The sequence below is a fragment of the Stegastes partitus genome, unplaced genomic scaffold (genome assembly GCF_000690725.1).
Source record: "Stegastes partitus isolate 25-593 unplaced genomic scaffold, Stegastes_partitus-1.0.2 Scaffold1527, whole genome shotgun sequence".
Lineage (NCBI taxonomy): Eukaryota > Metazoa > Chordata > Actinopteri > Pomacentridae > Stegastes > Stegastes partitus.
In genome coordinates, this window is record NW_007579258.1 from 1 (window position 1) to 22,882 (window position 22,882).

The 22,882-nt window shown below is 41.0% G+C and overlaps 1 protein-coding gene across 1 annotated transcript in view; it reads right to left on the minus strand.

Moving 5' to 3' along the window:
* Nucleotides 1-1,943: 1,943 nt before the first annotated feature.
* The window catches only part of LOC103371112 (1-phosphatidylinositol 4,5-bisphosphate phosphodiesterase beta-4-like), a 59,939-nt gene continuing 39,000 nt past the window's right edge, over nucleotides 1,944-22,882 (minus strand). The window contains exons 4-7 of the mRNA XM_008300338.1: nucleotides 14,432-14,529; nucleotides 6,247-6,327; nucleotides 4,538-4,597; nucleotides 1,944-2,135 (exon numbers count right to left, since the gene is read on the minus strand). Coding sequence (XP_008298560.1) covers nucleotides 1,944-2,135; nucleotides 4,538-4,597; nucleotides 6,247-6,327; nucleotides 14,432-14,515 — 417 coding nt within the window. The 5' untranslated portion in view covers nucleotides 14,516-14,529. The remainder of the gene's footprint in view (nucleotides 2,136-4,537; nucleotides 4,598-6,246; nucleotides 6,328-14,431; nucleotides 14,530-22,882) is intronic.

A 22,882-nucleotide genomic window follows, 5' to 3' on the forward strand; every position in this document is an offset into this window, starting at 1 on the left:
GTTTTCAGGACATTCTGAAACGTGACCTTTTTTGACAAAAACGACATGCTATAGCATGACTTTTTTTATTGAGGCCCAAATACATAATGTGTTTTTCTTTCCAGAAAAACCTTCCTAAGCTGTCTTTAAACACATTCAGGACACTTTTCCCACTATTTCCCACTTGTGATAATCTAAGAGAAATAACAGCAAAAGCAGGCGTGCAGGAGGAACACAGCACCAGAGATGAGGTGAGACACCGAAAATGAGTCACTTCAAATGTGTCTATTTACCAGAACGAATCAAGGCCTCGTGTAGGAGCTGAAATATGAATCGTTCTCCTGGCGGTTCTGTTGATGCTTTTTTCAGATTAAGATATTTGCTTTGCCGGGGTGTTCTTTTAGCCTTTATATGCCTGTGTGTATACGTGTATATATTTAGATGTGGAAATGCTGAATTTATTTGCACTCCGTGTAAGTGTACTGGGTGCTAAAGAAAGTTTGGTCCAGATTACATGTGTTTTTGACTATCGCGGGCATAAGGATGGACAATCTGGACAGATTTAGTTTGTCTTTTTGTGCATTGCCTGGATACAAAGTCTGTCACTTCAATTCACGGCTGAAGGGAAACTCACAAGTTTCTGCGGTCTGTGTTTTTACTGAGATTTCAATGTGAAAGTTCTTAATTCAAGTGGTGATTCATATCTGCGCAGGTTTGACGCTTCTTTCAGGTTGTACGTTTTCATCGCTGGCTATGCTGTCTTCTATTCACAAACTGCATAATGGGTCTACAGATGGACTTCAGCTGCACCGTCTTGGACTACAGCTGGCAATTATAGCTGTTCTTTTGCTCTCCAGGAGATCTGCTGCACAACAAGACCCCATAACATCCGCCTGGGCTGACGCTCTCATCAGTGGGGAACCTCGTTTTGCTCTGCAGCCTCGGTGAGCTTGAACTAGTCTTGCTGCAGGTTTTGGTTGGATTGACCCTCCAGTTTATAGTGGAGAGCAAATCAGGACCTAACATCGCTAGCTGCAGTTCAAGATGGTGGAGTTGGGAGTTTCAGGGAGTTCAGGGAGTCTTTGTGCTGCACACCACAAACACGAGTGAACAGTAACTACCATGAGTCTAGATGCCGTGTAATTGTTACGCAGTTAACATCATTGTTAGACATTTGTGGCCATTGGTGATTTCGTAGAGCTAACATCACATTCTGTGTCCGTCTGCGGTGGGTCTGCAGCTACCGTCCGATAAAGAAACAGCAGATTTTACAGTAAAAGAGCCTCTGTAAGACTGGAGAAGGAGCTATTTGCAAGTAAATGACAGGTACATTACTGGATTTCAGAGCACACTGAGCCCGAGAGTGACCGTCAACGGGGTGTTGGGAGTCATCCTCGCCAGCAAAAATAGAGACTCAAACGCCAGTTGTGGAGGAGCAAAGCCTCAGTGGGGAACCAAGAATTAACGGAACAGCAGGACTTCATACTACTGGAAACCAATAGCAACCAGGAACATTGATGTGGTTTTGCCCATCAATGTGTCCCCCAGGGTTGGACTGAAAACAGAGTTCTACTGATGTGTCCTGAGGCGTCTGAGGGAAAACATTTGGTTCAAATGACCTGAACCGTGGTGCAGTGGCATGTGGTTGCTCTAATGTGCTGTGCTCTCGGTCACAGTTGTTGCTCTCCACTCGACAGATTCGGCTCCCTACAACTTCCTGCTCTTCCTGTAAATAAAATTCAAATTGAAGAGACATCATTTTGACACAGCTTAGGAGATTCAGCACCCATTACGTACGGTGCTAGGCATGTTCAATGCACATAACAGGACTTCCAGCGAGCAAGACAGGCATTGCAGGAGCACTGGGAGCAGAGGATCGATGCACAAGGAGACTACTTCGATGTTGATCACTACTTGGACATCAGCATACACAAATATATACCACTAAGTTAGGTTTGTCACTGTTAAAATATATAATATGGTTTGGAAATACAGTAGATGTGTGCATGTACCCTGGCTGTGTCTGGGCTCTCTGCCACCATGAACATGAAGCTGAGGTTGACCAGGTCTGTGCCGCTGCAGATGCAGATGATGCAGCCCTCCAGGTCGGCCTCTGTTTTTCCACTTGCCTCAAAAGATGACAAGATCTTAGGGTCCTGAGGAAGAAAGAAGAAGAAGAGCTTAGCAGGAAACTGATGGACTAAGAGGCCGACCATATGACATGAAGACGGCCAAGAAACACTCTCCAAGAGAAATGAAACGCAGAAAAAGGCCGCTTTTTAGACATTGTGGCACATTTATAGGGCTTAAAATGTAATGAATTAAGACATGAGATAAGACATTTCTGACATTTAAACCAGTTACTAAGAACAACATGCAGTCCCCAACTCACTTCAGCCTAATGTGACTGCAAACTCCTGTTCAATCAGCGCAACAGAAAATCTATGAAATCCTTTTCTAGCTGTCAGAAACACAGCACCACTCCCCCCTCTCATCTCTTCCATCAGATCTCCATCTGCCACAATTGTCACTGTGGACGATAGTAATGTATGTTGGTATGATTGAGTTAACGACAGCAGGCAGCAGGCCGTGGCGCTTTAAGATCCCGGCCAGCAATCACCCAATCGCATTCATCTTCCCTCGCTCATTGGATTATTTGAAACAGCTCTCGGGGCTTCGTGTAACCATGTTAGCCTCAGAGGAGAAGCCCTGCTATCAGTCGTCTGCTGCTTACAGAGCACAAAACAGCATCTGAGCTAACGGGAGGAGCTGCTATCAGGCGGTAGTATCTGTATACGTGCCCTCACACATGTACATAAACACAACCCAACAGGCTCCAGTCTGCTGTCAACAGCGCATACACAAGACAGGAATGGTTGTGTACACAGTGCTCAACAGTGTGTCCTGTCAGGCGTCTTACTTTTAGCAGCATGATGGGTTTAATGATTAGAAGCCAGCCTCCACACGGGGACTCCAGTAACAGCTTTCATAATTTATACAGTCAGCACGAAGCCAAATACTACAATATAATGTGTCACTGTCTACGCTACACTGCATGAATCAATATTTTATATATGGAGAAGCTGTACAGGTTTGTGCATGTGGCTCTGCACCTGCTAAATGGAGGAGTAGTTGGTTGCCAGCTGCCTTTAAGGGGCTCATATTCTGCTTTCTGGGTTTCCCCATTTTCTTCAGTGCGGTATATAGCTGGTTTTAGTGCATGTAAAATGTCTGCAAACTTAGAAAGCCCAAAGTCTACGCCAAATAGTTCTCCAGAAACAGGTTGCAGGTAAAAAATAAATGAAAAAATGATAAAAATGTGCTTCTTTGGCCTCTCAATGTCTACTGTCGCCACTCTGTTTGGTTAAAGGAGTAACAGCCTCTAAACACTGAAGGGTACATGTTGAAAAGTTCTCTTTGATTTAGACATTTCAACTAAGTTTTGTGTTGAATTTTGCGCTATTATAAATTCTGACACCAGGATTTGCATTTTTACTATAAATGTATATCAGTTCCAAATATTTCATTTAGTTTTCATGTAGGAAATTCCAATGTAATGTACAATATCGCTTCACTACTTATTGCCAATATTACTCTTTACTTTTCTATTCTACTTAGTTTTATCTTACATATTTTTATTTTTAGTAATGCGTCATACTTGTATCTTGTTTTATCTGAGCAATATTTGGTGCACACATTTCCTTTGGCATAATGCAGCTATCTTATCCGTTACAGATTATCTGTCCACTTGATTACTTATAATCGGAATCGGTGCTGAAAAAGCTTTATTGATCGAGCCATAGTTTGAAATCTAAACTATTCCTCTGTAACTTATCTGTGTCGACACATCTGCATGCATGAGACATGAGCTAAAACTGAGTGTTTCAGATAGAAAGTGAGAAAAGGGGTTAAACAACGTAAAGTATGTGAATAATAATAAATCGTTTGAACATTAAAGCATAAAAATATACTTTAGTAGATCCCAAATAAAATTTTTAACATGTAAATCTGCATAATATGGTATGAATGACGCACTCAGTCTTCCCTATTTCAGGATAACTTTCCTATTTCAGGATAAGAACGTCTCACACCTCTGTGTTTTTGATCTGGCAGCGTGAACTCCTTTAACCCAGTGCTTCTCTGACAGCCTGAAAGCACAGTTCTCCAATATTCTTCTCCGGGTCAAAAGCACCAGCCGTGGCTGCAAAAATACAGTTTGAGATTCAACCAGCGGCTAAACCGAGCCAGGGCTGTATAAATATTGATGAGTTCAATATTTCATGTCGAGATTCTGCTGGTGCCCCTCGTGAATGTGGTATTTGAGAGAGAAGCTCGGCAGCGAGAAGTCAGCCGGGAGTCCCTGATCAGTCATTATATGCACAGAATACACCTCTGTAGGCTCAGCTAATTTAAGCATGAATAATGTGCGTGACGTGGCAGCTTCCCGAGGCTTCACCAGGAGAGTCACCGCAGGAGCAGAAGACCGAGGGCTGAGTCGGGGCGAACTGTGAATATAGTGAAAGCAGAAGTGAGGAAATTGTCTTTGCTGAGGTCTCACCTTTGGGACGGCACCAACACGGATGCTGTTTATGAGGGAACACTCGAGAACCTGGCCTTCCTGCGAGAGACGTAAACAGAGGAGGTGGTAAGAATATGATAGAAAGTGAAGAGGGAGAGAAAACAACACAGACAGATGGGTCACGGTGCATTTTGTTTGTGATCGTTTCTAATAATCAGCACAGCAGCAGCGCCACAACCTCTGACCATCTGACAGCAGCCTCCACCGCCTCCTCACAGCTCAGTTTTTCTGCTTTCATACATTCAGAGCAGAGCTGCAACGATTACTCAGGTACTTGGCAACTACTAAATGAAGCATCAACTATTTTGACAATCAACTAACAGTTGGAGTTTTCATTTTATTGCATTGTGTTGTTTAGTTGTGCAAGGACAGCACACAATTGAAACTAGGGTTAGCTCGCAGCTAATTTACATCTGTTGTCCCTGAAAAACCAACCACAGAACAATAAGTACAATATATAAAACAACACAACCTAAAAATAAAAATCCATCAGCGTGAGATAATAAATAGAATCAGTAAATACGACAAATACAAGACAATTATGTGCACTGACAATTTTGTGCAGATTGTAGCCAAAGCTTAAGGCTGGTTTTTAACGTAGCAAAGCTTCCTAAGCTGAACTTAGGAAGCAAATTAACCAAAGCTGTCCAGATGCTCTCGTCCTACCTGCACAGCCCATGCCTGGGCAGGCCTGGGAGCAAGATTTTTAGTAATTATGATAAAGTTAGGAAGGCAGTTTCAAATATTTTCTTAGCCAATAGTAAGGCACCCTATCATTCAATAAGTGAATAACCTACAATAACTTTTGTTCTATGTGCCATTTTTACTACGAATACTTTGGGTTTGTTGCAAAGTTCAGCCTACCTTCATTGCCACTAGAATTAGTAGGCTGTCACGCTAACTTGGACTTATCTTCTACACGGCAAAACTGGCCGGAAGTTCTGTCATGGTGACTTTGAAAAAAAACTGTTTGGCACTTTTTACAATTTTCTTGCATTTTGTAGACTAACCAACTAATCACTTAATTGATAAATCAATAGAAAGATTGACAGTAAAAGCAATTGTTACAGCATTACTGTTACAGCGGAGTAAGAAACTTGAAAATACTCCAATTTAAAGAGCTAGAATCAGAGAATTTTTACTTTTTATTCCTAAAAAATGACTCAAACTGATTAAACAATTGTCAAAAAAGTGGACAACTAATTGATTGTTGTTATAGATAGTTTGTTTTTAATTCTACAAGTTTGTTTACCAGCTATTTCAGAAACTAGAATCAAACATCATGGATTAAGATGATTTCTTTTTAAACAGTAAAAGCGACATAACTTCAACAGAAAACCAAAGCAGACTGCTGTAAATGTTTAAATGTTGACTGTATACTAAGCTTATCTTCTCTGTAGGTTGATTTTTACATTATGAATCATTAACTAAAAACAAAGGCTGCATTAAATGAAGAAGAAATCTAATGATCAGATGTATATTTTGGAAAATGTCAGCAATCACAGGATGAATGCCACATCAGATGAGTTGGTGCACTTTTCCAGGAACCATGTGAGGTTTGTGTCGGGAGAGTATTTCTGAAATCGCTGCATGATGAAGCTTCTCTTCTCCTGACTGCTAAATAAGAACACAATTCTCTCCCCTGGCAGACAACAGAATACCAAGAGGTGTATGGGTGAGAACTGTACCTTTCCCTCGCTCTTCCAGGTGATGAAAAAGCCGTACTCGTCCACCTTCATCTGACAGTTGGGCTCAAAGATATATGGGTCCTGCGGGTAGGAAAGAATATTTTTTTGTTAGAGAGGAGGCTTCATCAATCACAGGGTTTTATTTGACGTGGCCCGACATTAAACAGTCAACCTGCTCATCACACACACACACACACACCAGGATTATGCAATCAGACAACCAGATGTAGCTGTAATTCATTTTAAAAGATCTACCTGCCTGCCTCAGGACACACACATACATGAATGCGTTCCGTATGTACACTCAGGTTGCGTGCAGAGGAGATGAAACCTATTGCTAAAGTACACACAGGGTGAGATAAATGTGACTGCCATTAGCTGGTAAACTCAAACATCATGTGGTTGGAGCACGGGGCTGGAGACAACGCCGGGTCACGGCTACTGCGATGCTACCGCTAACAAATACTGTATCCCTGCACCTACGAGGTGCTGTGCAACATGCAGAACCCCTATTCAGTCCAGTGTGTTGAGTGTTGAGGCAGAAAATCCGCTAACATTAGCCGGCTTATCTTACCCAAACATTTTTCACTCAATTCAATCAGCCGGAAAACTGTGATTGCACCGACGCATGACTGTGTCAAAGTGTGTTATTTTTTTAATCCTACTCAAATCTGAGAAGGTTAAAAACACAAGAGAGGAAAATAGAATAGGAGACGGCTGCTGGGTCACTCTAATATTAGCAGTAGGGAACAGTGTGACACACTCGCACACACATAATTTATTATTTTAGGGATGTTGCTGCTATGATACGGCTGCAAATCGGACTAAGCTGGTTTGTTGTTTGGCCTCGTGCCAGCATCTAAAACCATCATTAAAACCAAGAGAACAATCCCGACTCCATTTAGGAAACAGTGAGACTGCTGTAAGTGCAGCTAAAAGCTTGAGACTCTTTCATCTGAATTAGGACTGACAGAGGCTTCAGTTATACAGCTCTATAAGGGAGACAAGCCCCCCACTGTTTGGAATATATAACAGGCTACTGTTACACTATCACAACACTTGTAAAGCTAAAAGCAAAGGAACAACTAGCTGAGGATCCATCTGTACATGTGTACATGGGGATCCTGCTTATGGCAATCCAGCTACGACTGAATATTGGTGCATTCTTTCCTAAGTGCAGCTCACTTTGTGTGTTATCTGTTGACCCGATCTTACAGTGCCTATAAAAAGTGTTCACCCCTCTTAGACGTTTTCTCCTTTTATTGCTTTTCAGCACTGAATCATGGTCATTCAAACACGGCGTTTCTGAAAGCCAAAGATGGAAACTGTCTTGTTTTGTCCCCACCAAAAGATATCCAGTTCACTGTTACAGAGAAGGAAAGAAACCAGAAAATCTAGCAACTTAAGAAGCTGGAATCAGAGAGTTTAGGCTTTGGACTAGGCTGTAATAAATAGAGTAGAGGGTTGGTTGGTTCCAACCATGAAGAAGAAGAAGAAGATGTGAAGGGAGAAGATGAAGATGAAGATGAAGACGAAGAAGAAGACGACGACTACGACCGCGACGAAGAGGACGACCATGATGAAGAAGACGAAGAAGATAACAGAGAAGAAGATGAAGACAACAAAGAAGAAGATGAGAAAGAAAATAAAGACGGAGAAGATGAAGATGATGAAGATGAAGAAGATGAAGATGATGAAGATGAAGAAGATGAAGATGAAGCAGAAGAAGACAAAGAAGAAGATGACACAGAAGATAAAGATGAAGATAAAGAAGATGATGACCACGACAAAGAAGACGAATAAGATGACAAAGAAGACAAAGAAGAGGAAAAGGAGAAAATTAAGATGAAGAAGACAAAGAAAAAGATGACAAAAGGACAAAGAAGATGAAGATGAAGAAGACGAAGAAGAAGCTAAACTTTGGCAAGCTATGAGAGAAAATAAGAAGGGATTCCAACTAATGTGCTATAGGGATGAGGGTGAGGATTAAGCTGTATTTTATGTTACAAAATTATAGAAAAGTGGCTTGTGTTGTTCACATATTGAATCCAGAAGATTCAACAGTACGTTTTGCATGTTTGGTATCAGTCAGTCAGTGAGGAACCAAACCTCAATCAGGGGTTTGGTTCCTCACTGAGGGTTCAATCAGCAGCAACAAAGATCCAAAACTGGACCAAATTGCCAGAAAAAACAAACAAACTAATGTCTAAGACAACTCTATCCACAATACATGGTTATTAATTAGTTGATGCTAATGTTGTTGTTGCTAAACATAAAGTCCAAACTGAAATCTTAGTCGATTAGACAGTGATTAATCTGTTATTGTTGTCTGTTTTATCATAACCTTGAACCTGGAGGCTGTTTGGTACAGCCTGTGTTTTTAAAAACCTAACTTAAAGCTGTTCTATAAATGAATCGTGCTAATAAAAGGCTGCAGTGCCGCAGAATGACAAGTGAACAGTGTTTTTGGATCCTGATCTCTTCAAACAACAAGGGAAACAGCACTGCGGCATGTTGACAGAAAGCCAGAGCCAACACAGCAGACGCTTGGACTGGAAACAGAATTATCAAAAGGCCGATATGTCAAGGCTTACGAAGCAGAGGAGTAACACAAAGTTTCAGTAGGTGCATCTTTATTTACCAGGTAAGTATTACATATCATTTTACAGATGGAGCAGGTAATCCTGGGGTGTTTTACCTTCTGTCTAAATCCCCAAACCACGATTATGAACTGATAACTGAGTCAGTATGTGTAGCAGTTACAGTAATATCCACCAGTGTTATACATACTGTTAAAAAATCAGATTCAACTGCAAGCAGGAAGCAGAAATCAACACTTTTGTGTTTTCAGCATCTTGCATTTCTGTTCGTCGGTTATTCTCAGCTGTCAATATGAAGCTGCTTAGTCGCCATGGCAACCAAACATCAGCCACATCTTAAGTGATCGATTTCCAATCAGCGAGATAATGAATGAATGAAACACACACATACACAGAGGAAGCCCTTTGGCTGTTAGCGTGACTGATTGCACGGCATCTCTTTAACCCCTGACATCCAGGACGGGAGGCTCCTCTGAATTATGTCACTCCAGGACAAGAACGCTTCAGCTATTGCAAATCTATACGACATTTAAAAGCTCCTGTGTTGCACTGCGCAGAGCAAAACAGAAAGGAAAACAACTTCTGCTTCTGTTCGAAAATGAGGAACGAGATTATCGCAAAAGCATCGTGACGTTGCTTTTACAAACTTGTCGTATTTTAAATCCGGACAACCAGGGCAGCAATAACCAGAGAAGCTTTGAGCTGCACCGAACACTATGTAGATAAAACACACACATACATGCACATTACCTGCCTCTACCATCTGTCACTCGACGGGGTTTCAGTGAGTGGAGAATGTTTAGAGGAAAAAAAAGAAATCCATGCTGTTTAGCATATTTGCCTGCGCCTGCTCTGGAGCACGTCTATGTCATTTCGCTCGACGCCAGTTTGCCCTGCAGCCTTTGTGTTCACCAGGAAACAGCGATTTACTCCGACAAACACTGAAACAAACTGTTTAAGACGGTAGTTATCTGTAATAGGAAGACCTCACTTACAACAAGCACGACTAAAACGAGGTTAGAGGTTGACAATCAAAATAAAAATTTGGTTATGAAAGAGGGATTTGACCTGCTGAGATTTACTGGTTTGAATAAAGTAGAGCACCAGACAGGATTCGAGCTGCAGTGAACTAAAGAAAATGTTGGTCGGCTAAAATCATTATTAGCCTAAATGAAAAAGATTTAAACCTGTGCATTGGGAATATTTTGTACATTTTAAAACTCATATCAAACTCTCTGCATATAAAGAATGCTACAAGACTCTATGCAATGCCACTATTTCTGTGCAATACCGTTATTTTTCAGTATATAGATGCATGAAAACCGCTGTTCTCCACATATACAACAACCTGTACAATATCAACAGTGTCTATGTATATTAGGTGTTCGTTTCTATTTCCTACTGATCTACTTTTGCTGTTCTAACACAAAAGCTTATCTGATCTTGCTACAAAACTTAAAAAACACAGCATATTAAATCACACTAACCTGGTTGTTTTATACTAGAATCATAAGAACAGACAGGGAGCAGACCAGCGTGCACATACGCATGTGATTTCTGAAAATATATCAAGTGATGATCGGAGCACAAGAACTACAGAGGGATTAGCTGCTGTTTCTAGGTTACCTGCAGTGTTGGTTGTTGAGCTGTCAAAGTCAACTTTTTGGCCACAAGACGCAGCCACACCGGTGATTTCTTTGACACGGTGTCAGTTATTTTGGAGCCGACTCTGATTAAACTTTCAGTAAAAGGTAAATAAGGTATATTTAGCAGTCTCCATCAGGCCGGGCCAGTTCAAAACTTGGAAATGTGGTAGTGTTCACATTCAGTCTGGTTCTCAAAATTAATGGAACAATGCTGCACGGTTGTTGAAATACAGCTTTTCAACAGCCTTAGAGATTGTGCATCCGATAAGAATTTGGTCAGATGACAGCATATTGAAAACCAGTCGACTTGGACACTACGGTAGTAAACAAGCAGCTCTTCGAGGGGTTTTCCCTGCACGGAAGGATTTTTGGAAACTCCCAAAAGATGTTTTATCTAGTGCCAAAATTGTAAGAATCAAGAATAAAGATAAAAATACAGATTTTTCTTTTTTTTTTCTTTTAACTGGGGTTTCATTTACTCGAGCATAATGGACATTTTCGTTTATCAAACGGTCATAAATAAGAGGGAACTGCACCATTTCTTGTTAAATAAGGCAATACAGGCTCATTAGCTTTACTGTTTGTTTGTAGTCTGAGTGCGAAGCAGAAAATAAAACCTGCATCAGATAAAACAAAGTATTTCAGCTCATATCTTTAGTAACATAATTATTCAATAATGACTAAATGCAGTGGTATGAGGGCAGCGCTGTCTCCCAAGCGACATCATTAATTTTACCCTTTGAGGTGACTGACAGCAGCCGACCTTATTCCCATCCAGGCCAGTCGTAACCTTGTCCTGCCTCAGCTTGGCTCAAACTCACAGCAGCAGCACACTGAGGACTTTCTTCAGAAGCCTGCTGGCCCACTTTCACTGCTCACTTTGACATGGCAGCGGATTTGATGACGCTTTTCCGTACGCGCTTTCAAGTTGTCTCCTCCGCCGAAGAGAGATCCTCCTCCCCCCCACCGATGGACACATAAGCGAAGAGGACTGAGGGGATTTCCTGACGTTCAGGCCGACGTTCATGTCTCCGTGCGAATGTGCGTGCGGGTCTGTGACACACTTTGGCTTTGCTCGACAAATGTCCTAGCTAAGTGTCCTGATTAAGTTTGTCAGAGGAAACGTGGGCAAAAAGACAGAAGATATACACGGGTCATATATACAGATACACAGTCATATATACAGAGTTAGAGGGATATTTAGTAAAGCTAATGATGATATTGGTAAATGTTTGTATTTATACAGGTAATGAATGATAGGGGTGATAAACCTGCTTCTGACTAAAGAATAATTGATTGATTGATTTTTTTTTTTTATCTGATTTTGTTCAATTTTTTTGTGATTTATCTTCGAGTGCGATCGATATATCAGCTGATATTGTTATGTCACAGATATATCAGTATCTGCAAATTCACTGTAAAAATAAAACTTGGTAAGAAATTTTGATTTGTACATTATTTACAGTTTTGGTCTGTTTTGTATTGCTTTTTACAGTGAGCATGTAAATTAATACTTTTTATTTTACGAGATATTATCTGTAGTTTAAAGGGTGAAACTCTGATAAATAATAGTTTAAAATATTTATGTCCTTAATATCCTTCAAATAACACCAAATATCTGCAAAAAACAACCTGTTAATTTTGCTAATTTAAAAAACTGTCAAAAATTGTGTAATTTACCGTCAATCATCACAAAAAATCAAATCAGATCTTTTTTAAAATACAGATTTTTGATGTGGAAATTTTTTTACAGTGTTGGTCTTATTTTATTTGATTAACATTTAAAAATGTGAATTAATGCTTTTTTGTGTTTATGCCAGTTATTAACTGTAATTTAACAAAACAGGGAAAATCTGAAAAACAAATAATTTTCACAACATTACAGTCAAAATTATTTTTTCAAAAAGTTTTTACAGTGTATTTTGTCTGAAATTAATATAAACTTTTAATGTACAGAACACAACGTTGAAAATATGCTTGGGAGTAATTTTGAAATGGTGTCATCACATCGTTCCTAAAGGAAAGTGGCTTTAACTTCCTTGTTTACAATACTCTCAGCAGCACATGTAGCACAGCTGAGCTGACGGTGGTGCGGAGTCAAGCGGTGTCTTTGCAGTTAGTTGGTAACTCATTTGTCAAATGCGTTGCTGGAATGTTAGACAATGGCCAGATCATTTTCCCTTTCAGTATAATTCTGCTAACATGCCGTGTGTAAAGTATATATACATGTATAAAGAATACAAGCTTATATATCGATATTTTTTTACTCCCTAAAAATTATTACTCCCCCAAAAATGTTAAATTGCTCTGCTCTATTGTATCGATATTTTCTACCTCAGTAGTTTTTCATCAGTTCACGCTGCTGATGTTCCTTCATGTTTATAGTTCATCCCCTGATGTATGCAGTATGCAATCTCATCTTTGCAATATTGCCATTTAAACATTCTGACAACAGCGGCATTGTCAGCAATTCAGAGTCTCTGTGGAAATGTCAGGATTTATACGCTGAGCAGCCGTACATACATATAATCTGTTCAGTGTGCTGGTTAGGACCCTCAGTGGACGGTGCTGCAGACAAGCAGTCGCCATGCCGAAGCCCCTTAATGAGCCTGATCAATGATTCCTGCCTACAGCGAGAAGTCTGACCACAACAGTGACGCATCAGGTTATAAAGGAGACGCCTCTGCTCCATGAGTGTGTGTGTGTTCGTATTACTCACGCTGTGGGGACATAAATCTGTGGACAAAGTCACACTGGGGACTAAAGAAAAATGTCGCCGTGGTGTAAATCATCTAATTTTAAGGTCAACACTTGGTTTAAGACTCAGTGACGAAGACACAGCTCTGTTTGTGTGTGTGTGTGTGTGTGCAGCCAATGACTGAGTCAGGGACAGTCACTGGGGTGAAGGATGATAACAAGGCGGAGCAAATAATCTGTCAGCAGGGTAACTGACGAACTCAGAGAGCTTGTATTGAAGGCTAAACCTTCACCACTTCATGGGGGACGTTAAACTTTATATTTATGGACTGTAGGGTGGAAATGTCCAAGTCACCTGTTGGACATGTTCCCATGTGACTAAATTCTCAGTGGTCAGAAAATCTCCAGTGTTACTTTCATGACTAGAAAAGCGCTTCATCAATATTCTTTCAGGTTTAATTTATCATTTTGGGCAGCAGGAGGAACTTTCAATAAATGTCCTAATATTTTAGATTAGATTTTATTTTTTATTCTTAATTCTTACCACTTTGGCACCAGATAAAACCTCTTTCTGGGATTTTCCAAAAATTCCTCTGTGCAGGAAAAAACCTTGTAATAGTTGCTTATTTATGAGCGCTATCGATATGCGCTCATCTGAGCAAATTCTCATTGGATGCACAAATAGCCTTGCAGGATTATTCTACTATTTTTGGCAGCAGGAGGAACCGACTACCTGTGAACACCCCTGTGTTTTCACAACTTTGGCCTCGCCCAACCTAATGGAGGCTGCTGGGTCTAACTTTTTTAACGTTTACCGAATGTTTACTCAGACGTGGCTTCAAACTTAACGTCAGAAAGTCGAGTATAAACTTTGCAAACAGCAGCTTGTGTGTCACAGCTCAACAACCAACACGGCAGATCACGTAAAAACAGCAACAGATCATCTACAAACTGCATTATAGTTCAAACATATCACCAGTGGAAATATAAGCAGGTGCCCATTGTTCTGCTCAGTCTGTTCTTACTATCTCAGTATAAAATAACCAGGTTTAAATTATTAAACATGCTTTAAATACTATTCTTTTCTGCTTTTTCATAATTTATTTAGGCTAATAAGGCCAGCAGGTAAAGTGTAGCCAGTAAATGTGAAAGTTAAAAGTAGGCATGACTTCAGTCGAGAAAGATTTTCTTCGGTTTGCCGCAGCTCTGATTGGATGCCTGGCAGAAATGCGTCATATTTACCTCATCAAACCTGTCGAAGGAGGCGCCTTCCTGCATGAACTCAGGCAGGTGCTTCTGCCAGTTGAACTCGTAGGACTTCGTCATGGCTGCTCACAGACCTGAGGCACGAATCAAGGCGGGAAAGAGACAGAAACAGACAAAGAGAAGATCAGTTAAAAAATCTGTGACAACCAGGTGCATCTGCTCCGAGAGCGGAGCTACTGTACTCGGGCCTCCAGGGGCTCAGCCAAAAATATCCTCTCCTGAGAAGTAGAACAGCTACATGTGAAACTACTGACCAACAAACAAGAGCCAGTAGGCAGGATTTAGGGGTTATTATGTGTTAAACACATCTTACAATTCAACAAAGGCACAGATTTCACGTCTTCTCTTGTGCTTTCAACTGCTTAATAATAACAATAATAACAATAATAATGAAAGGTGTGTGCTTTTACATCAAGCAGTGTGATTCTAAAAGTCTCAGCCCAGTAAATGAAGACAAATAGAAACAAATCAACCACAAATTCAAACTATTCTTGTCTTTTAATCACAATAATTTGGTTAAGCAGTCACAATTGCTAAAATATAATTGGTAAAAAATAAAAATGGTAAAAGTTTCTTCAGTTTCACAAAAACACTCAACACTCACTTGAGGCGGTTTTTCACTTTCTCATAAGCGTTAATCAGCTTCACGAGAGATGGAAACACCTTTTCTCTCCACTGATCAGCTGTTTTTACTTGTAGAAAGTCCGAACAACAGGAAACATGTCCAACACCACAAAAGAATGATTACAACTTGCTTGACTTCAAACAATTCTTTAAGACTTCTATACTTTTATTTATTTTTTGTCAATGATCATCATGGTGACTAGTGTTTTTGTCTTGGGAAACTACTGGTTTTGTTTCTTTTGCTTCTTCTCCTCTATTTACTACAGTCATGAGTAACGTAGCCTATAGCAGCACCTTCTGATGGCACAGTGTTTTTGTTTAGTGTAAAATGCACACCATGACATGAAAAAACACAGCTACCGAAAACCCCACAGCAGCAGTGAAAGCGTAGATATTAGGGTTCCATTACTGGATCCGATATTCAGCATTTTTCAGATTATCGGTATTGGAGCTTATTAGAAACAGCTTAAAATAAAATAAATGCATTTAAAAGCATGCTACTTTGGCTGTCCTTACCTGTACGGCGCACTACTTGATTGGCTACGAGCCTGGAGCCTATTAACACTTAAAAAGATAAATGTTAAAATATTCTCTTTTGAGTGAAGTTTGTGTGGTTGTACTATTATGTCACTACTGAAAAAATATACCAGTTCCTCCTTGAATATTAATAATCAGCAGCCGCCCTGATAAAAATGCTGCTACGTCGAGCCCCAACAGAGACACCAGATTCTCTAAAAGCAGCCTCGCTAAGCCAGACTGCACTGGAGCTGCAATACGTACAGTACAAGTAGTGGAACGTTGGTAGATGCGGCAGGCTAAGGAAATGTAGGTGCACCACATCATCGCAGAATAACCCCTGGGTGGGACTGGCCAACACGGGTCGGGTATTTCTGACAGCTAAAGCGTATCCGAGGGTGGAATTTTCCATTAAGCCTACTTTTATCTTGCACTTGGCCTGAAACGGTCTGGATCCACACTGTACTTCTCTTCTTCAAACGCACAAAAAAAAAAAAAGAGTCAGGCCCGACTCACGTGACACACCTGCACGTGTATCGTCACGCAAGATATCCAGCTCAGCGAGGGGAGGGCGTCCTGACAGGAAACTGTAATATTGTTGATGACACCACCCAAATATAGGCTCCCCTTACGTCAGCCTCAAATGTGTCAGGCAAAACCGAGAGAAGAGAAGCGCACTTGAGAACGTGACAGACTATGTATAGTCTCGAGCTCAGCCGCTATTAAGCCATTATGGGAATACTCCGAGGTGTGATTTCAGTTTGATTAGCAGGTCTTTTCAGCCCATTGGGCTACAGATACACAGGAAATCTGCTGCAAATTAAAATACAAAACAACCACACATGGTCCTGTTTGCATGTCTGTAATTTTTGTCTGTAAAAATCACAGCGATGATTGTTATTTTCACCACAAGTGTTATGTTTGTAACCTGCATGAATGTATCTCTGCGTCTCAGCACCCTGCAGACTGAGGTCCTACATTTCATGCACAAACCACCAATTTTCCTCCCAGGGATAAACAAAGACAAACTGGATGTTGATCGGTGAGATGACAAAGAGGAAAACAAAAGAGAGAAAGAGAACAAACACAAAGTGAGAGTTAGAAAGAGACGGCAAGAAAGAAAGATATGAAAGGGCACAGATAAGAGAGAGGCAGGAAAAAATAAAAATCAGCAAAGGTAAAAGTAGGAGCCAGATATGAAGCCAGTCAAAGGTAGGACGGGGTGAGAGACAGAAAGATGTGACAGAGAGATGAGGAGAGAGTGACATGAGAAGCAAAGAGATAAAACAGAACAGTGGTGGGCAGGCAGGGATAGAAGAGGGAAACAGCTGTGTGTGACAGAGGCTGACTGGAGAGGCTGCAGGAACAACGTGGCGAGTACAGCGGGGGATGTCTGCTTTTGATGTGGGGAGCACAGATCAGAAACAACATCAACAGGGGTTACGAAAAACTACCAACTGGGTGGGCTGCAGTCCTCCCCCTGGCATGACAAACACAGATGAAGGCTGTCATTATGAAAATACGGGGTGATTCAGGAAGGACACGCAATTATACAGCCGCTAATAGGAGCTAATTTCACCCTGGCATGGATATTCAATAAAAGATGCTCGATAGAGACGGCGCACCCACGAGAAAATTAGACAGCACGCTAACATTTAAGCCCAGGAAATAAAATTATAGTGATATGTGGCAGCTAGGAATGCAAATTTTCAACGATTTTCTTGACAGATAATTCATCAATAACCTAAAATGAACTCAGCGGACGTCACTGTGTGTTAATGAGACTGCAGTGAACACAGAGCTGCTTTACAACTGCAGACAATCAGCCACTTGCCCTAAGTGATGCTATAAAAGCACACATCAGCTCACTGCTCTGGCCGGTGGGCATTAAAGCGTCATAGGAGACGTTCTCATGGTGGCACTTTACTGGCTAAACTCCCACAATGCTCTCTGTTTGTCAACAAGGACCTGCCAGTACACCGAATGACCACCTCTAAACTGCAAACACAAGCAGGTATTACAACTAATACACAGTGTGTTTTCTGACATGCCTGTTCTTCATCTTTTGCCGTGTTGATTCATATATTTATATTCCGTTAAAATATTAACAGAAAATAATAGATGATGTAACTCTTCCGAAGTGTTCCTCACTGGTTTATAAACAGCCAACTGTATCCATGAATACTGAGCCCCCTCAAACCCTCTGGTGGCTTCTGTGCAGGTCTTCCGAGGTGCGCTAGTCCACGAGCATCTGGGCCTCTTGTCAATCCTGCCTGCACTCTGATGGAGGCTGCAGCTCGTGGGGGGACTGGTGGTCGCCCTTGTGAGATGAGCTTTGCGACCCCCACTGCCTCTGCCCAGGCTATACACTCCCGGCGGCCTATTCCAAGAACATAAGGACAGGACGTTGGGGTGCAAGCAAAGGTTGGTGCAGGATTTCTATCCTATGATATCTGTTGAAGCCCAGCCCTCAAAACCTCACCTGGGTGAAGCGGCTTCCCCGTGGTCACCCTCCATGCACCTCTGGGAAGCCATTGCTTACAAAATATTTTTCAGCATTTATTTTACTAAGATCAAGCGTTTCTTTAATGTTTCTTCATTGCACCTTATTGATGTTAGGCCAGTTTCAAAGCAAGGCGACAGATGGGGATAAAATGAATACGCTCCAACATTTAAAATTTCCAATAGTCACATTAAAGTGGGTGCATGACAATCATTGGGCTGTACTGGAGCCCCACCAGCTAACACTGGTAGCTACTGTGGTAGCCATTGTGGTTTAAAGTAGAACATTTCCTTCTCTTCCTGCCAGACGTGTGAAATAATCTATTTAGCTGTTACTGTGTTGCAAAGATCAAGCGGTCTATGGCTGATTATTTTTTTAAAAACTAAATGAGGAAAGTGAGGATGAAGAGGCTGGTGGAGAGGAAGAGCTCCCGAGTCGAGACACACCTGAGGATGAGGGTAAATGCTGCAACTGAGCCAGTGAAGAAGAAAACTACTAAATTCAATCACAGCCAAAACATGTGGCGGTGCGACCAACCGAGAAAATTGGACAAGCTGGTTTTACTCGCTTGCTTATCCTTGGTTCTTCTTTATTTCTCTGTGTATATTTATTTAATTGAGTGGGTTTTCATTCTTGTGTTAATATTAAAATTGCTACCTGTGTACCGTGATAATGGATAAGTGGTTATATTAAAACTACAGTGGTTTAATTCAAGATAAACCTTTTCTGTGGTTCATCATGGAAAATAGGTCATTTAAAATTATTAATAACTATTGATGGACATTTTATTGCAAAACAATTTTCAGCTATTTTGGAAATTAAGCCATTTTGGGTCCTTAAACAAAAGGTTACTGTGCTACACCTCACACCGCTACAGGCTATGCAGCATCCAGGCCAGGTCAATACACCCACTGATGTACAAAAAAAGGGACTAACCTCATCAAACCCTCCACCATCTGTGGCGCCCAACAGGGGCCTGCACCACAGATGCACACATCCCATCAGGGAAATGAAAATACAGATGCACATTTCCAGTGTAAATTAAGAACTGAGGCTGGGCGAGCCGCCAGGAACACAACCCACAGAGAAAAGTGTAAATAGGCTGCACCCGGTCCAGATTTATTTAATAACACTAAACCAAATCTCAAAGAAATGTCATATATTTGTAAATGATTCAGAGAGGATAATTCACATCTCTAATTTGGACTAATTGGGTTGTGCTGTCCTGTCTGACGTTAGCCTAGATCTCACCACGTTCAACAGTATGCATTAGATAACTTTTTCCTCAGCGGGATGAAATCCGTCCAATGGCAGTGCAGCAGCGGAGGTTCTGCAAGGCCATGCCAGCGTGCACACCGGGCCTCCGAGCTCCTGGACGTGTGATTGTGCACGTGAGGAGCCGAGGGGAGCTGAAGGAAGTCAGTGAGGTCCGAGCCCCTTGTCCAACCCCTGACGATGAGATAATTACGATAGATAGGAGCCCCGTGAGGGACACTGTTCCCAGCCTCCTCATCTAAAATGGCAGCTAGGGTAGCACCCAGCGGTCCCACACCTCATAAACTAAAATTAGGCTACAGCTACATCAGTCAGCCAGCGGTGGAAAGGGTTGACTGGGGACACACTTAAATGGACACAAGTTAACAACACGGAGAGAGAGGAGCGCATGTGACGTGGCTGTCACAATAACCAAAGCCTGTAAAGTGTGATTCAAAACAGGCATTAACTAAGGACTCTATCACTGCAAACAACCAAGTGACACCAAAAGAAACTCAGGAGGAAAATAAGCCTTTTTAGAAACGTGAGCTTTTATGCCTCATTTAATCTTACAGCACATCATCATTTTATGTTTTTGGTTTGATTGCATCAACGGTAGACAATTAAATTCCAGGTTGACATAATTTTAATGCCATGTGTTCCCATAAGCAGTGTCAGACTCAACGCCAAAAATGCTGTTCAGATCAGTCATATGTGTAGATACAGTGTGCTTGTCTTCATCATGCTACTTGACAATGATTTTCCAGTTGCTCGCTGTTTCACCATCTAAAGTCTGACTCTAAAAGTCCTAAAGTTAAAGTGGCAATTCTCGAAGATTTGTTAAGTCACTGCCGGTCACAAAATGAGGCAACACAGCTCTGACTGAGCCGATGAACCACTGGTAAAACCCTTATAAAAGTCTGTGTGTTGTGTATTGTATTCCCAACTAAGTATCTGTGGCAACCTTGGTGTGTAAAATCAATCTTGCCTGCTTATAAGATGGACGAACCCTGTGCTTATTGATTGATAGCTGCATCAAAACAACATCAATCAATAAGCAACATTTCATAAATGTGGGCTGGAGCTACAGATTGTGATAATTCATTAGGCTTGCATAATTTATATTGATTAACGGCGTTGCTGTCACTGTAAACTGTAGCATTTCTGGCTCCTCACCAAACAACAGCTGATCAAGTTGTAGATATTTAAAACTCTGGTGACTTGCTAATGATAAAAACTAAATTTTATGAAATTAAGCAAGTGATTCGGAAGAATTCTGTAGAAATAAGTGGATTCGATACTGTATTCCCAATACATAAAATGCTACTAAAACCCAGCCCTTAGCACATAACTGTATAGGATTTCTAAGGAGTGGTTTCGAAGATGCTAGACTCCTCCGAACTCATGGATAATCAAAACAGCTGGAGCTCTCCTGCCACTCATAGTGGCAATGTCTTAATGTCTTAACACAATTAAAATAGGTGAGTTGTATAAAAATTCACCCCTGTGCAGTCATTTCAAACAAGGAAATTACCTCTAGAGACCAAAACAGTAGTGATTCTAGGCTGTAAACACGTTTATTTCTGCTGTAAAGTAGGACAGGTTAACATGCGGGTCTATGGGGATTGACTCGTTTTCGGAGGAAGCCTCAAGTGGCCATTTGAAGAACTGCAGTTTGTCTTCAACTCATTTGTGTGCGAAGCGGTGGACTATTTTCCTTCACAAGATATTATGCATTTTTGGCTTTAATATGCAGTGACCTTGAAGTGACATGGAGGTGCAAACTGACTGAAAACGGCACACAGGTGACACTATGTGCCTACATATGTTTTATGTGCTTCTATCAACCTGCCAGGTCAACTGAAGACAGCTAACCTATTATACTATATAACATGAAAAGGCCAAAGTCAAGCTTAACAACGCAGCATTGAACACCTCTCTGAAAATCTTGTTTTTTTTGTTTTGTTTTTATCTTTGCCACATTATACACCTCTGCGTACTAAGCACAGGGATGAGACAGAAATCAATTTTCCCATCAAACTGCCAAGTATATCTCTCCATATGTCATGCTTAAAGAGCTCTGCAAAGAGGCGTCTTGAGAACCATAATTGTGCATCACAGACTTTTGCTGCTCATAATTCCAGACGATAGTCAGTTGGTAAATCAAAGCATTAACTCATAAGCCCCACTTCAGTCAAGAGCATGCTGGTATAGCGTGATTAACATCCTTTAAGTCAATTACATGCAGATGTATTTCAAGCATCATACTTTCTTGTCGGTGGGATTGAGGGACAGCAGTTTACCAAATGCTCTGCCCACCTGCTGCTGCCATGACATTAATGAGCAACTATCATCTCTGCTCTCAGGTTGTAAATCTATTTCAGGAATGAGGAGCAAGTGTAGATAGATGAAAGTAGGAGGCTTTAAAGGCCCTGCGCTCACTCACAGTTACTCTGCCTCATTAGGCCTCTGTTCAGGGTGAAGGTGGGTGGACTTTTGCTATTAAATAGAAGAGAAAAGGTGTCCCGCCATGAATGTCAATCGAGAGCCGATAACCACGCAATTCTGAGAAAGATTCAATTAACTAAAGTAAGAGAAAATAGCTGTGCAAGTGTGTGTATGTCAAGATGAAGAAGGAGCGTATGTACTAATACCTTAATTTAAAAGGGATGTTGGAAAAAAAGCAGCTGAAGACAGGAGTCTGCTCAAATAAGGCAGCGTTTCTGACAAATACTAAGGAACCAGAAGCAAAACCTCACCTAACTGGGAGCTACAATGTTGTCCGGAAACGTCAGAGCAAGTTGAATAAAGGAATCTAAAAAACGCAATAACAAAACCAGCATTAATTTGCTAATTCTCTGGTAACATTTGCATAATACGGATATTTTAGAAAACAAGCGTTTTCCTTTATGTTTGGGCCTCATTTACGTGCAAACAGGATTTTGGGGATTTTTTTTCCCCAAGCATTTGTTTGTTTTGGAAACAATAACATTTCACCAACTCGCACATTCCCATTGCTGATTTGAGCATGTGCCTTAAACAAGGACAGTAATGGAGGTTTCTTGCACTTGGTTACCACTGACAGTTTACTGGCTAACTTGGCACCAAAGCCTCTGTGTGTCCACTGTGCCCAATATTTTTATGTCTGCAGCATCTGTGGTTCAAGGTATTTAATGCATCGTTTATATAAGCTGCCATGACATGCTTTTGTTTTATACTAAGAGTATCAGCAAAAAAACAAGCCAAACACTTGTAACACAAATGTCGAACAGGGGGAGCAAAATTTGTGGTATAATGTTAGGGATGCAAATTTTGAATATTAATCAGTAAGAGGCAGCATTGTCAATCGATAATGGATTCATCGGTAACAAAACTTCAGCACAGTGAACATTTGTCCTGTGTTAATGTTGCTGTTTTGGTTAATGGACACATGATTTGGGCTGCAAAGTCACATCTGTATCTAAGCCACTGGGACACAGAAATGCTGTCCTAGTCAACCCTAGCTTGTATTGAGGTCATTAAGGGTCAAA